Source organism: Copadichromis virginalis, linkage group LG7 (genome assembly GCF_057382275.1).
Source record: "Copadichromis virginalis isolate Kocher_CV1m ecotype Utaka linkage group LG7, C_Virginalis_male_GT1.1, whole genome shotgun sequence".
NCBI lineage: Eukaryota > Metazoa > Chordata > Actinopteri > Cichliformes > Cichlidae > Copadichromis > Copadichromis virginalis.
The window spans coordinates 4201279-4215723 of record NC_140624.1 but is presented as its reverse complement, the minus strand read 5'-3'; the positions used below and the strand labels follow the sequence as shown (position 1 = coordinate 4215723).

The 14445-nt window shown below is 41.8% G+C and overlaps 1 protein-coding gene across 2 annotated transcripts in view; it reads left to right on the top strand.

Annotated features, from left to right (window-relative positions):
* Window positions 1-14445, top strand: part of mical3a (microtubule associated monooxygenase, calponin and LIM domain containing 3a) — a 78868-nt gene that overhangs the window by 32937 nt on the left and 31486 nt on the right. For both annotated transcript variants that reach the window (XM_085461248.1, XM_085461249.1), the window contains exons 3-20: window positions 2040-2447; window positions 2865-3072; window positions 3167-3283; window positions 3404-3505; window positions 4036-4191; window positions 4764-4864; window positions 6052-6309; window positions 6911-7026; window positions 7376-7502; window positions 7633-7726; window positions 7836-7865; window positions 8406-8553; window positions 10415-10611; window positions 10781-10899; window positions 11028-11084; window positions 11251-11427; window positions 12251-12346; window positions 12656-12739. In XM_085461248.1, the coding sequence (XP_085317374.1) occupies window positions 2169-2447; window positions 2865-3072; window positions 3167-3283; window positions 3404-3505; window positions 4036-4191; window positions 4764-4864; window positions 6052-6309; window positions 6911-7026; window positions 7376-7502; window positions 7633-7726; window positions 7836-7865; window positions 8406-8553; window positions 10415-10611; window positions 10781-10899; window positions 11028-11084; window positions 11251-11427; window positions 12251-12346; window positions 12656-12739 (2466 nt within the window). In that variant the 5' untranslated portion in view covers window positions 2040-2168. The remainder of the gene's footprint in view (window positions 1-2039; window positions 2448-2864; window positions 3073-3166; window positions 3284-3403; window positions 3506-4035; window positions 4192-4763; window positions 4865-6051; window positions 6310-6910; window positions 7027-7375; window positions 7503-7632; window positions 7727-7835; window positions 7866-8405; window positions 8554-10414; window positions 10612-10780; window positions 10900-11027; window positions 11085-11250; window positions 11428-12250; window positions 12347-12655; window positions 12740-14445) is intronic.

Sequence of the window (14445 nt, the reverse complement as noted above, 5' to 3'; positions counted from 1 at the left end):
GTTTTCACTGCAGTGAGGAGTTGGCAGTGTGTGAAAAGGAGGCCAGCTGACCTCTGTACCTGCCTTCCTTTCATCACGTGTTGCCACTGGGACTGGGGCTACATTGGTTTCCACGAACTAGCTCAGCATCCTGGACAGTGGAGAACAAAGCTCGAGCTTTTAAATCTAAACGGGTCGTTGTAAATAATGTTTTTGTAAGTAAGTTAGTAATATCCTCAAAACAGCAGAGTTTAACCTCAGAATAATTACTTTGAAAGGTATTCCAGCCTAAACAATGTTGCAGTGCAAGAGCCACCAGAGCAGCTGTTGGCCAGATTATGTTCCGAGTGCACACAGCCACACCAGTTTGTTCACCCTCGCATCCATTCTTTATGCTTTCTTTAGCATACAGCCTGCCTGGAGCTTATGTACCTTATAAACATGAGATGTTATGTCCTGTCAGCTGTCCTCATTGTAAGAAAGTAAGCAAGAGTTATTCCTAGCACGTCAGAAGTGTAATTATTCGCTTCAATCTTTCTTATTTTCACTTTAAAGAGGCAAGAAAAGTTTCTGCATCGCTGCTCGGAGCAAATGCAAAACACTGCTTCTGCTTGGTTAAAAACAAATGAACCACCAACAAACCGAATCAACTGTGTGGTGGTTTTTAAGTCAATGTGCTTGATTTTTTTTATTTGAGCTTTTTATAATAGTCTTCCATCCTTCTAATCTACCTTGTATACTTTCAGCCATGTTGGTCAGAGCTGATGAAGACGTTACTGCCAAATCCACTTTGTTATGGACGGGGCCTTCCCCATTCATCACAGCAAAGCTACAGACATCAGTGAACATGAATGATCTCTAACCCCTGGAGGTTAAAACGGTTAAAAATAGCTTAATAAAGCTGTGCACAGTATATCCATGTAGCTATTCAGAGACCCTTATTAGAGCTAGATGATTTTCTTGACTGAGAAGGGTTGTTGTGTTATTTCACAGTGTATTTAGCAGTGAACCCACCATTTCCTGTGTCTGGAAGTGAGTCTGTGCCACGAGGACGCATCTATACACTTTCTCCCTGTGTGTTTCCTGTCTGGCTTTGTGTCGGTACCTTTCCTGTGTCCAGCTCCATGCTTAGAAATACAAAGGGTTGTTTAAGGTCATGATGCTGCAGAGGAATGACAGTAGCCAGAAGTCGTCATATATAAAATATAGTTGTGTTGTTAAATAGATTGTTAAGAAGCATTCGGTCATCAAATTCATCAAAATAAAATTCCAGGTGGAAGATTTGTGCAAAATTAAAAAAAAAAATAAAAAATGGGATGAATGTGTCGTCTTTGGTCAAAAAGGCAGATGAAAATACTTGTTGTTGAGAAAATGATCACAGAAACTTAAGAAAGTTTAAAAAAGGTAATTTTGTATTTTGTACCTGGTGTTATACCTGAGGAATATCATGGGAATGTTTTTTGCCTGATTTGGACTGTTTTTAAAGAATATTAGATGGACGGTATGCATAAAATAAAATATCAGTCTCCTCCCTCCAAAATTGTTTCCACAGCTTCCTCTGCTGTTAGATGAGACATCCAAACACTTTAGAGACTTAACATAAAATAATGAATATGTTAACTTGAGCTACTCTCCTGGGTCTCCAAAATCATAACTTATGTACATATCAGATATTCCTTCTAAAACAATGGTCAGGATGGAGGCATTTGATGAATTGACATACGTGACACTCAAGAAGTTGCAGGTCATGAATGACATAAACTGATGTGGTTTTTAATTAATGTTGTTTGTTTTTACTGTGCCAGATCAGAAATTGTTCATCGCAGATTCACATCTGTAGGATTTGTGAATGTAGTGCTTTGGAGGCCTGACATTAAGTGTTTGATGTAAAATATTGTACAACAAATCATCATTGTAAAATTCTCCATTTCACACATGTGAGAAAACTATAATCTTTCATGTTTTCTTTTCCAGTTTTGTTACATTTGTAACAATATGTATGTTTTTTTTTATTTATTTTTTTTAATACTTTTTAATTTGTCGCTCTTTCTCTTTTACAGAATGAAGATTCCTGAGGCTGGGAGTTAAAGCTCTCTAGCAGAGAGAGGGTTTTTCCAGAGCTGAGGCTGGACCCAGAAGCCCCTTTCTGGGGGTGAGGGGACCTCACAGCCCGGGAGTTAGTCTGGACCATGGGAGATGGAGGTGCCGGTGCGGCTGGAGGAGATGGGGTGAATCAGTCCCATGTCCTGTTTGACAACTTTGTCCAGGCGACCACATGTAAGGGCATTCTCAAGGCCTTCCAGGAGCTATGTGACCACCTGGAAGTAAAGCCCAGTGATCACAGGATCTTCTATCACAAACTCAAGTCCAAACTCAACTACTGGAAGGCCAAGGCCCTCTGGGCCAAGCTAGACAAGAGGGCCAGCCACAAGGAGTACAAGAAGGGCCGTGCCTGTGCCAACACAAAGGTAAGGCAGCATAATTTGAAAATCGTTGTTGTTGTTGTTTTGTTTTAAAGCTGGATTTTGTGGTTAGCTTGGGCTCCTGTTCCCATTCACATCTAACAGACTGAACAATATGATCCTCAGTATGTTGATATCTTTATTTTTCTTCCACTAGGCTGAAGATGTCTTCACTTTGGGCTTTGTAGTTAGGGAGTTGCTCATAATTATAGTAGAAGATAGATGTATCTTATAATGGTAAAGCCTATTAAACAGCTATAGGCTAGACCGTTTTATTAAGTTGAGTGTTAGATGCTAGTGTGGGGTTTTACACACTGAAGCTTGAATAGGTGGATTATGAGTCGAGCAAGAAAGCAAGTTAAGAATAGATTCGACTTGCTTCCTTAAAACCTGTCTGAAACTTCTGTGTCATTTTCTGTTTAGTGTCTGATCATTGGTGCGGGGCCATGTGGCTTGCGTACAGCCATCGAGCTCGCTTTCCTGGGGGCCAAAGTTGTGATTCTGGAGAAGAGAGATGCCTTTTCTAGAAACAATGTGCTGCACCTCTGGCCCTTCACCATCCAGGATCTCAGGGGTCTCGGGGCCAAAAAGTTCTATGGGAAGTTCTGTGCTGGTGCTATCGATCATATCAGTGAGTAGACATGATTCTCTTGAGCTCTTCTACTGGTACTAATACAAAATATATCAAAGTTATTTTACATATTCTTTCTCTGTGTGTGTTCTAGGTATTCGGCAGCTTCAGCTCATGCTTCTCAAAATGGCACTCCTGCTGGGCATCGAGATCCACGTGAACGTAGAGTTTAAAAGCCTTATTGAGCCTCCTGAAGATCAGGAAAGTGAAAGTTAGTAAATGGAGCAGCTGCCAAATGTGTCCAAAAGTGCATGAAACTATCTGTCAGAGCCTATGAGTGTCGACTCTGTTAATGCATTTCTGTCCGATTACACATTCTGTGTTTTCTTAGGAATTGGCTGGAGAGCTGAGATCCACCCTAGGACACACCCCGTCAGCGAGCTGGAGTTTGATGTCATCATTGGAGCAGATGGAAGGAGAAACACGTTACCAGGCGAGTTTGCATGCGCAGACTGGGAATAATGCATCAGTAATGCATTTGACTAAATGAAGCGGCACTGTTTGTCGAGTTGGAGGCCAGTTAGAATGATTATGATCTCACTTCGTGTGCAGCTGTGGTTGGGTACCTGACCTCGCTCTGCTCCTCACGGCCGAATGAGCATTTGTGTACATCTTAGCTTCTGCGTTCAACTTCAGACAGTATTTGCTCTCCAAGCACAGTTAATAGGAACTGTTGAACTAGGTCTGTTTCCTATGAGTGTTGGGACGCACACATGGAGACCTCAGTGGAGCTTTGCACAGGAGTGTTTCTCCTCTAATTCGACTGTTTTGGAGAAGGCGGTCTGCAGGACAGACGATGTCATGAAATTGTAGATGCTTCTAGATATTCTATGTATTGTATGCGCTTAAAAGTAGCGTGATTTTTAACATTTCTAATTTATGTTCTTTTACTTCACTAACGGAGTGAACAGTTACTGGTTTCTAACCTTGAGGCCTTCCTCAATCATCCGTGCTTTTCTGTAGGGTTTCGGCGCAAGGAGTTCCGGGGAAAGCTCGCCATCGCCATCACTGCTAACTTCATTAACAGGAACACAACGGCAGAGGCAAAAGTTGAAGAGATCAGCGGCGTGGCCTTCATCTTCAATCAGAAGTTCTTTCAAGACCTCAGAGAAGCAACCGGTCTGTCATGGCTCCATTCTCCTCCATTACTTTTTGTCTGTGTAACAGTTACAGTGGGGCAAAAAAGTATTTAGTCAGCCACCGATTGTGCAAGTTCCCCCACTTAAAATGATGACAGAGGTCAGTAATTTGCACCAGAGGTACACTTCAACTGTGGGAGACAGAATGTGAAAAAAAAATCCATGAATTCACATGGTAGGATTTGTAAAGAATTTATTCGTAAATTAGGGTGGAAAATAAGTATTTTGTTGTTGTTGTTACTGGTAACTGCAAGATCTGGAGAAGCAAAAGGAAGCAGTTGATGCCAAAAATAAAAGTAATTGGACAAATAATCTGTGCTCTGATCATAGTTAAAAATTGGTCAGCGCACTCAATTAAAATACTTAGGTTTGACGCCAAGCCGGCCACAGTTTGCCGCTGACATGACAATGTCCCCGAGGCTCTGGTTATGTGCTTTGAAAGGCATAATTGCTGCTCTTGTGCTCAAATGACGTCAGGATTGTCAGCTCTGTTAAAAAGGAAAATGATTGTGTTTGTTATGTAACACTACATCTTTCTGTTGGTCATTTTAGGCATTGACCTGGAAAATATCGTCTATTACAAGGATGACACGCATTACTTTGTGATGACTGCCAAAAAACAGAGCCTGCTGGAGAAAGGAGTCATTCTACATGTGAGTGATTAAAGCCTACAGCGCTTGCTCGTCTCTGTATGCTTGTTCAAACCAACAAAATTAGTCCTTCTCTCTCTTTTCTGCCTTTTTTTCTTCACACTCTTTCATTGTTTTTCAGTCTTTTATTCTCTCTGTAAATTCCTCCAGTTTTTTCCCTAATGGTCTAATCAAACCAACGGTATTCTGGAGCAAACTGCCAACTTAAGCACTTGCTACTTATTTGTGTCCTCGCTAAATACGGGAGTTTCCTTTCCATGGCCACTTTGCACAGGAAACCGGAAAGACCTTTTGGCATGTCTGTCTTTGTGTAGTGATATTAATAAAGGATATAGATGCATAAATGTCTGCATTAAGTTTTAAGCAGAGATCTTTTTAGCTGTTGTTGTTTTTGATTTGTGCATGGATGTGCAGCTCTTTGTTTTTATGGGGAGTTAATGACGTTTGGGCATACACTGAGGTCCAAAGACAGAGTGCATTTGGATTATGTAAGCACGACTACAGTGCAGTATGATGAGCTCCTTTTATAGCAATTAAACAGCTCAGTGTAGCCATTTTTATTTTTTAATTTTGAAGAGATAGAGGAAGACAGAGGCTAGTCAGCACAGCTCATGGCAGAACTACAAATCAGAAAACAGCCCCTGTTAATATCTTCCACTGCCCCACCCTTCCCGTCACGCACCACCACTGGAAGACCAGAGAGCTTGAAGATGGAAGAAATGTATCTCTTACCGCCCTCTGTGAAAACATGTCACTATCAAAGCGTGCAGTGATTTGATGCTACATGTTAGAGAGACTTCATACCAGTGCAAATCCTCTGGGCTCTATGTGGTAAAGGGGTTGTATAATTCATATTGTATCATATTCAATTCAATCTTAGACCCTACTATAATACATACAGAGAAAAACCCAACAATCATATGACCCCCTATGAGCAAGGACGTTGGCGACAGTGGGAAGGAAAAACTCCCTTTTAACAGGAAGAAACCTCCGGCAGAACCAGGCTCAGGGAGGGGCGGGGCCATCTGCTGTGACTGGTTGGGTTGCAGCAGATGGCCGGGCATATGAAGCTCTTAAAGCTCAAAAATCTTAAATCTTAACTTACAATTGGGGAAATCGTTTCCTTTTATTTATTTCTTATGAAATTTTCATGTTAAGGCCGCTTCTTATCTCACCTGCTTCTCCTGCAGGACTATGCAGACACCGAGCTTTTGCTCTCCAGAGCCAACGTAGACCAGGCTGCCTTGCTGTCTTATGCACGTGAAGCTGCAGATTTTTCAACCAACCACCAGCTGCCCACACTGGACTTTGCCATCAACCATTACGGCCAGCCTGATGTAGCAATGTTTGACTTCACCTGCATGTATGCTTCAGAAAATGCCGCCATGGTGCGCCAACGCAATGGGCACAAGCTGCTAGTGGCACTTGTTGGCGACAGCCTGTTAGAGGTGAGAGGAATGACGATGACTTGTGATCGACTCTTCCTTTTCTTGCGTTGGGACTTCACTAGAATAACTGAAAAATTGACTGTGTAAAAATGTCGTACTGGCCCTTCATGTAAGTCTGTAGTTGTTTTAGTTTTTCCTTCTCTGAAAAAAAACTCCCAAAGTGTATTTTGTTCCGATTGGCTGCCCCTCGTGTGGCTTCTGCAAACATACCCTGGTACTTTTACCAGGGTATGTTTGCAGAAGCCACATGATCATTTCAGTGAAACTCAATCATCATTGTGGCTACGACATAAAGAAATCTGCTTAGGAAAGCACAAGAGTAGAAATAATTGTTTGGAAACGAAGCTTTGTACTGTCTGAACCTGAGCGTTTTCCTTACTCGGATTGTGCTGATCTCATTGTTTGAAACTTTGGACACACTTCATATAAGCAGTAATGCAACATATCAAAAGCATTTGTCCCCTTTAAAGATTTTCAAGAGACTGTTTTAAAATTCTTAAGATTAAGGTGTTGATTTAAAGCTCGTTTCTATCTCTGATATTTATTATAGTTTGCATATTTGACCATATTTGGGTATTGAATGTGCTTACTTTGTCTCCAGCCCTTCTGGCCCATGGGGACTGGCATAGCCCGAGGTTTCCTGGCAGCCATGGACTCGGGCTGGATGGTGAAGAGCTGGGCCCAAGGAAAAACCCCTCTTGAGGTGCTGGCTGAGAGGTGAGAGCGTGGAAACATTAATGCATGCACGCCAAGACCTGTTCTGTTCTTGTGCTCATACATATCTGCAGCCACACTCTTCGATGTGCTTTCTCTTCAGGGACACCCTTTTATCTCAAAGTGCTTTACTAGGAAATGTGAGATTTCAAGCATCAGTCCCACCTCTGTTAGTACTAATAGGATAAGAGTTTGTAGTAAGGACTGACTGGAATGTGCCCGTAATGTTCTGTTGTGACGCTGAGAGCAATGTGATCGCGATTTGCTACTGCATTATCATATTACACTGCTGCTTTTTTGTTACATATTCACTCAGTTAAGGTCGCCCAATGGGGATGCTTTTGTTTTTTAGGGAGAGCATATACCGCCTTCTGCCTCAGACCACACCAGAAAATGTCAGTAAGAACTTCAGTCAGTACAGTGTGGATCCTACGACTCGTTACCCCAACATTAGCCTCAACTTCCTCAAACCTAGCCAAGTGAGTATGAGCACTAACAAGCCACAGTGCCTCTTTTTAAGATTTCATTATTAGCTTAAACCAGGTTGTGTTTGATGCTATTATGCAAATACGCTTTTTCATGCGAGAAATGATCATCTTGACGTTGCAGGTGCGGCACCTGTTTGACACGGGGGAGTGCAGGGAAGTTCGCATCGAAATCGAGAATGTGATCAACTCATCAACCCCCAAGTTGGCCAGGAATGGTTTGTGTCTTTTCTGCTTGTAGATGATATGGCATAGGCTGGTTAATCAGTGTAGGAGTTGCTGCCGTCACTGTTGCTGAAATGTAATACTGAACTATTTTCACTCTAGACAACTGCCTGCTTGACAAGCAGTTGCAAGGTAACACAAAGCCCGAATGCATGGCGTTGCTTTTCAGGGACCTTTAAAAGTTTTAACAAATTTGATGAGTCTTTCTGTATATTTATGAATGGCGTGGATACTGGAGTGATGAAACCTTTTGGAGAGACTCCATGATATTTCCTTTGCGTATACTAACTCGGTTATTGATCCACTCACTCAAGCTCCATGGCTATATCGAGCATTTAAAGCCTCTTGTAGCTGTTTAAAGTTTTCATGTGAGTTCTGCATCCTTTCCTAACCTCCCATTTGCATCCTTTGCTTCTTACATCAGTAAAATCTTTACATTTCATGGTTTGTAATATTTCTCCATGGGCTTATTTAAACACTGATTCTAGCATGAATGATGGGGCCCCATTGCTGCTCAGCCTTGCCTGACCCAAGGCTATGAGATTGCTCAGCAAGAGACATGTAACGCTGCCCAGAAACAGTTTGTGTTTCCTTCCCTGCTTACTTCAGATGCTGTTCCACCTGCAGATTTCACACCAAGCATTTAATTTTGTCTTCTTTCCCACACATCAGAATCCATAGCTCGGTCCAGTAAGCTGCTCAACTGGTGCCAGAGGCAAACAGAGGGCTACAGGAATGTTAATGTGACAGACCTCACCATGTCTTGGAAGAGCGGCCTGGCCCTTTGTGCCCTAATTCACAGATACAGGCCTGATCTTATGTGAGTATCTAAAGAAAATGCATCTAGAACGCGGAGATTGACATTTCATAGATGGAAAGGTTTTTTGTTTGTTTTCCTCCCCCAGTTTGTGAACTTGTACAAACCTTGCCAAGTATATCCCATTGTGGTTTAAAAGAAAGGACTGAAACTGCTTCGTTTCAGAATGACTGGTCTGCTTTGTGTTTATGTGTTTGCTGGTTGCAAATGATGTTTACTGCCTGGTTGGGACCTTGTATATCATTGTAAATGAGGTGACAGCCACCAGTTAAAATACCCCCATGGGTCTCCTAGGGCTGAGATGTCCTCATTTCCCCCTCTCTTCTCCCACACACAAGCATACATGAACGCTCTGCTCACCCTCGCATACAATATAAATAACGCAATCTCCATCCACAATGCCTAATGTGGTTTGCTATCCTCTGGAGACTACACGGCAATTAACATTATAAGCTATTAGAGCGTTTCTCCTGCCCGACCTTTACAAAGTAGGGTAGCAGTTGTTCTTTGCTGCTACTGATGAGCCAGAAGGATGAGTGAAGGAACCTTTGGAAAACTGCCGTCATGTGTGTTTGTGTAAATGATGGTTAAGATAAATAATGGAGGTCCCACTCAGCGCTTGTTGTAATGCATTTAAATGGATGCTGTTTGCAGCTGAGATGTATTGATGTGCCATGTTAATGGTATCTTCAGCTGCGGTAATGAGGACATTTACGGTAATACTGTCCACCTGCTTTACACGAGTGCTTCATCATTAGTGTTTGTGGTTTATTTCCAGTACAACTAAAGCTGCGGGACAGTTTTTCTCTTAAATGTTGCTGATTCATCACTAACTGTGGGATACTTGATAGATTTATACTCTTAAACCAAACAAACATGCACACTGGGGGCACATCAGTCCATACAACTCTACTTAAACGTGTTATCAATCTAGATTGTGCATAAGGTTAAGTCCTGCACCTCAGCATCCTCACTTCTCTGATAAAAAGCAGTCAGTTTTTCCCATTTTCTAGTAAAGATTTCTCCTGTTGATCTTACACTTAGGTCAGCTTTTTATCCTCTTTAGGAAGACGGAAATAAAAGACCTCCACTATTTTACCGAGCATCAGATGTTTTTCCCCAGAATGATAGATTCTTTTATTCGTGTGTGTGTGTATTAGCAGATCTGCATTCAGCATTTTTGTTTTTTTATTAGTTTTTATTTCATTTTTTCTTAAAGCTGCTATAAAGTCTGTGAACAATTTACGAATGTTGCGAAGCTCATTGATTTTTGTTTTACAGCCCACAGCCTTATTGTTTTGATTTGGTTTACTCTTACTGTTCTTGCATTGTTGTTTGCCACTAACAGTTTTCAGCTAGCTCAAGAAAACAACGGACAGTTTAGTGGCATTAAAACCAGATACTTTTACTCAACAGTTGATTTAGAACAGCGAAAATGTGACCTGTTTTTGGGTTTAAAAAATAAATTATTGCAATATCTTTTTTTTTTTTTTTTGAATGAAACTCTAAGAGCACACGCTAGTCGTGGTTTAATTGGACCTTTTCAAGTGTAATTTATATGGTAAATGGCCTGTATTTATATAGCGCTTTTACTAGTCCCTAAGGACCCCAAAGCGCTTTACATATCCAGTCATCCACCCATTCACACACACATTCACACACTGGTGATGGCAGCTACATTGTAGCCACAGCCACCCTGGGGTGCACTGACAGAGACCACAAGGATCAAGTTCTTATATTTTTGATATGTAATATACGTTTGTAGTTCAAGCACCTATCAGCCCCATTCCCTTAGTTTGCATTTGAGATGCTTGGCATCACTACTTGCCTCTCACTGTCTGTGGTCTCTCTTCTCTGTTCTCAGTGACTTTGATTCCCTGGATGAACGAGACCAGGAGAAGAACAACCAGTTAGCTTTTGACGTGGCAGAAAGGGAATTTGGCATCTCACCATGCATGACGGGCAAGGAGATGTCCTCTGTGGTGGAGCCAGACAAACTCTCTATGGTCATGTACCTCAGTCAGTTCTATGAGATGTTTAAGGACACAGTGCCACCTGGAGGTGAGAGATGGTGCTACAGTGGGAGTTTTTATTCTGTAATTTTCTTTTGAGAGACATCGTGACGATCTCTGATCAGAAGGGTCATTTACTCAAAAAAAAAGTATAATCTTGAAAGAACTTTAAATTGCTATTTTCTGTTAATGTTCTTATTTCACGGATATCTGTTCAGATAACCAAAATCTGAGTCCAGAAGAGAAGGCTGCGTTGATATCGAGCACAAAGTCTCCCATATCTTTCCTTAGCAAGCTGGGTCAGAGCATAGCAATCTCCAGAAAACGAAACCCCAAGGTCAGTGTCTGAAACATGCCAGTATATCTCACTTCTTCCTAAAGCAACAAAATCAGCATTTCATCATTTATTTATTTAACTTTTTTTTTTGCTGAGGGGGAAAATAGCACATGACTTTTCTTCAACAGGACAAAAAAGAGAAGGATTTAGACGGGAAGAGAAGGAAAACCAGCCAGTCTGAAGATGTGAGTATTTCTGACAGCAGAGCGTCTCAGATGTTGATCTTGTGATTAGTGCTTGAGCAGTCTAGCCAACCAGAACCAACTAATTAATCCCACTAGACTGGCAGTGATTGCCAAAAAAGTTTAGCTGTTTTGTTGTGTTTTTTCTCCCCCGACTACTTTCTCACAGGACGAGGTATCGAGGACCAATCGTGACGACAGGCCATCTGTTCCTGCGATCCTGTCGGAGAGAAAAATGGATTCTGCTGCTGTGGGGAACAACAACAAAGTGAAGGTCATGGCCACCCAGCTGCTTGCTAAGTTTGAGGAGAATGCTCCCACTCAGCCTACAGGACTCAAACGACAGGTATGGAAGAAACTGGTCGTCTCATTTTGTGGTTTTACAGCTGGTGGAAATCAGGATGAAGCCACAGGGAAAAGATGCAGAGGCCTACTGGATGTTCTAGGAGCTGCGGTTATATTTGCACACTGACTGTGTTTGTTTTCTTAAATCAGCATTGTGATGAACATGTGAATATCATGCTTCATGTCATGACCTGTAGGTCACTGTTTTAATGAGCCCCGCATGCTTATGTTGGTCAGGCTCTGTATTGTTCCTGGGACATGTGGGTGGACTCACAGTGCTGACTGGGCTCGGAGGGCTTGGGTGAACTGGTTCGCAGTGGTCTGGATTTCTTGCCACTGATGACCAACAGAGCAGTGGGAGGGAGAAGTGAGCTTTTGAAACAGTAGACAATAGTGCTGGCGGAGAGAAGAGAGACGTTTTGTAATTGTTTTGGGAAAACTTCTTCTGGTTTGTGTGCCGCTGAAATCTATGAAGATTGCAGATAAGGTCCTAAAAGTCTTATAAGAGTGATGCTTTTTTTTTTTTTTAGGTTAAAAACGTTCTTTTATTTACATTCTGCATGACATTTACTGTGCATTGTCTCTATAAATATAGAGTTCACCCCACATGATGCACTTATGCTGTCTTGTCATTTCCTTATCTTTTCTGAAGACATATTTTCCTACTGCTGCGTCTCCACTCATACATGATTCACTTCCTTCTTTCTGTTGCTCTCTCCTTGGTTTCCACCCTCATTATGGACCATTTCACGATGCCTTGCATGGTTATTCTGGCCCTTTAATTGGCCATGCTCGCTGTCACTCATCTTTAACTGACTACAAAGGGGGACTCGCTGCCCAATCTGGACCGTCTTTTGCCCCCTTCCCCACCCCCTGTGAAAGAGCCAGTGCGTCTGGCACCTGTCCCAGCATGGAGAAAGGTAAACATTAGCCCTGTAGAGACTAACAGCTAGACTAACCATATATCCCCGTGGTGTTTCATAGTGGGGAAAGCCACTTTGTGTTGAGCTGTCGGACCCTGAGCCCACTTTGTAGTGGGCAGACTTGAGATCTGTTGTGTGAGATTTGGAGAAACTAACACAGTAGCTTGTGTGCAAAACTGTTTGACTGTTTAACTTTCCAGTCAGATAGCTGCACGGTTTCGTGTGCGTGCGTGTTTGTTTGTGTCCAAGAGAGATGGAATTAGAAGCAGAGTCACAGTCATCCTTGCTTCTCCTGTCTTGGTTCAGAGACGCACACAGCAGCAGGAGAAGCTGAGCATTCGGTACAAAGAGATGATCAAGTGTCAGACGTTGCCCAGCAGAGGGGAACAGGTATGGTTAGCTAGCTAGCTATGGTTAGTTATTTAGTTATGTAGCCTCCCCTTCTTAAATACATTGGTGTTTTGGTCTAGAAGCAAGTGGAAGAGACTGTAGCCTCACCAAGCATCACATGACTGTTTTACAATAAAATTGTTTTCGTTTCAAAAAAAGTTTTTGTTTAATCACAACAAAACCTTCCCAGTTATTTCACGTTCTTAAAAAACATCTATATTTATATTTGTGTTTTGTTTGGTAGTTTATTTCTGCACAACTGCATACAAAGGCCAAAAGGTTGATCCTGTTCATCTGGACATCCAGATGAACAGGATCAACCTTTTGGGATTTACTTACCTGGATGATTGAGCATGCATCGAGACAACTGCATACAAAGGCCACAGAAACACGGTCGTCCTGTGTGACTAAGACTTTAACCTGCACAAGTGCAACTGCAAAAAAGAAAAGGAGTGAATGACTTTTGTTATAAAAAGCAAATTATTTGTAAAGAAAAAATATTTTACAGACAAGTTTTTAGTATTCTTGGTGTCACAGATGGAGAAATGCAGCTGGATATGGAGGCAGCTCTGCACTCTAACTATGAATAAAGAAGACGGTTTATGTACTAAAATAAATAGTGAAGTTTACTTTCAATTAAAAAAAGTGTGCTTCAAAAATATAACGTGTCTCTATAAATACGCAAGTTAACATTAATGAAAACCAATGTTTATAAATAATAGCATATAAAATATAACCGTTAAAAACACCCACGACGTCAGTCTTTCCGCTTGTTCCTTTTTAGTACTGTTCTTCTTTTTACACCTCGTCAGTGATTGGCTGGACTCTCTCTAGCCTTCATTCTTCATGGCAGGTTCAACACAGTGCTGGAACATTCTTTAGAGATTTTGGTCAATGTTGACACGATAGCGTCACACAGTTGCTGCAGATTTCGCACCTATGATGTGACACACCCGTCCCACCACATCCCGATGGTGCCCATCTATTGAGATCTGGTGACTGGAGGCCATGCAAGGACTATGAACTCATTGTCATATCCAAGAAGCCAGTTTGAGATCTCCGTTCATGCTGGAAGGAGCCAGCATGATAATATGGGGCACTGTGGGCATAAAGGGTGTCCGTGGTCAGCAACCATACTCAGGTACATTTTTAAACAATGTTCAGTCGGTACTAAAGGACCCAAAAAATATCCCCCATGTCTATATACCATCACCAGCCTGAACCGTTAATAGAAGGCTGTACCTTCATTATGTTGAAGTCAAATTATGACCCTACCACCTGAATGTCACAACTCATCAGACCAGGCAACATTTTTCTGCTCTTCTATTGTCCAAGCTTGGCGAGTCAGTGCAAAATGTCCTGTTCCTAGCTGACAGGAGCAGCACCCGATGTGCTGGCCCATTTGCTCCAAGGTTCAGTGTGTGGTTCATTTTTCATACCTTGTGTGTAATCACTGGGTATTTGAGTTTCTGCTCCCAGCAGTAGGGCAGGGCAAAAATATTTATCACGATATGTATTTGAAAATTTGCGATAACGATCTAACTGACGATATAATTGACGCGAGACAAAGTACTTTACAACTCCACAACTTTGATGGTTTTTTTTGCACTAATAATGTATTTTCACTTAAACAAGCAGCTGTTTTTTATGTGCATTAAAGCTATATAACTATTTAACAGTGTGGATGCAAATTCCTCGCTGACAGT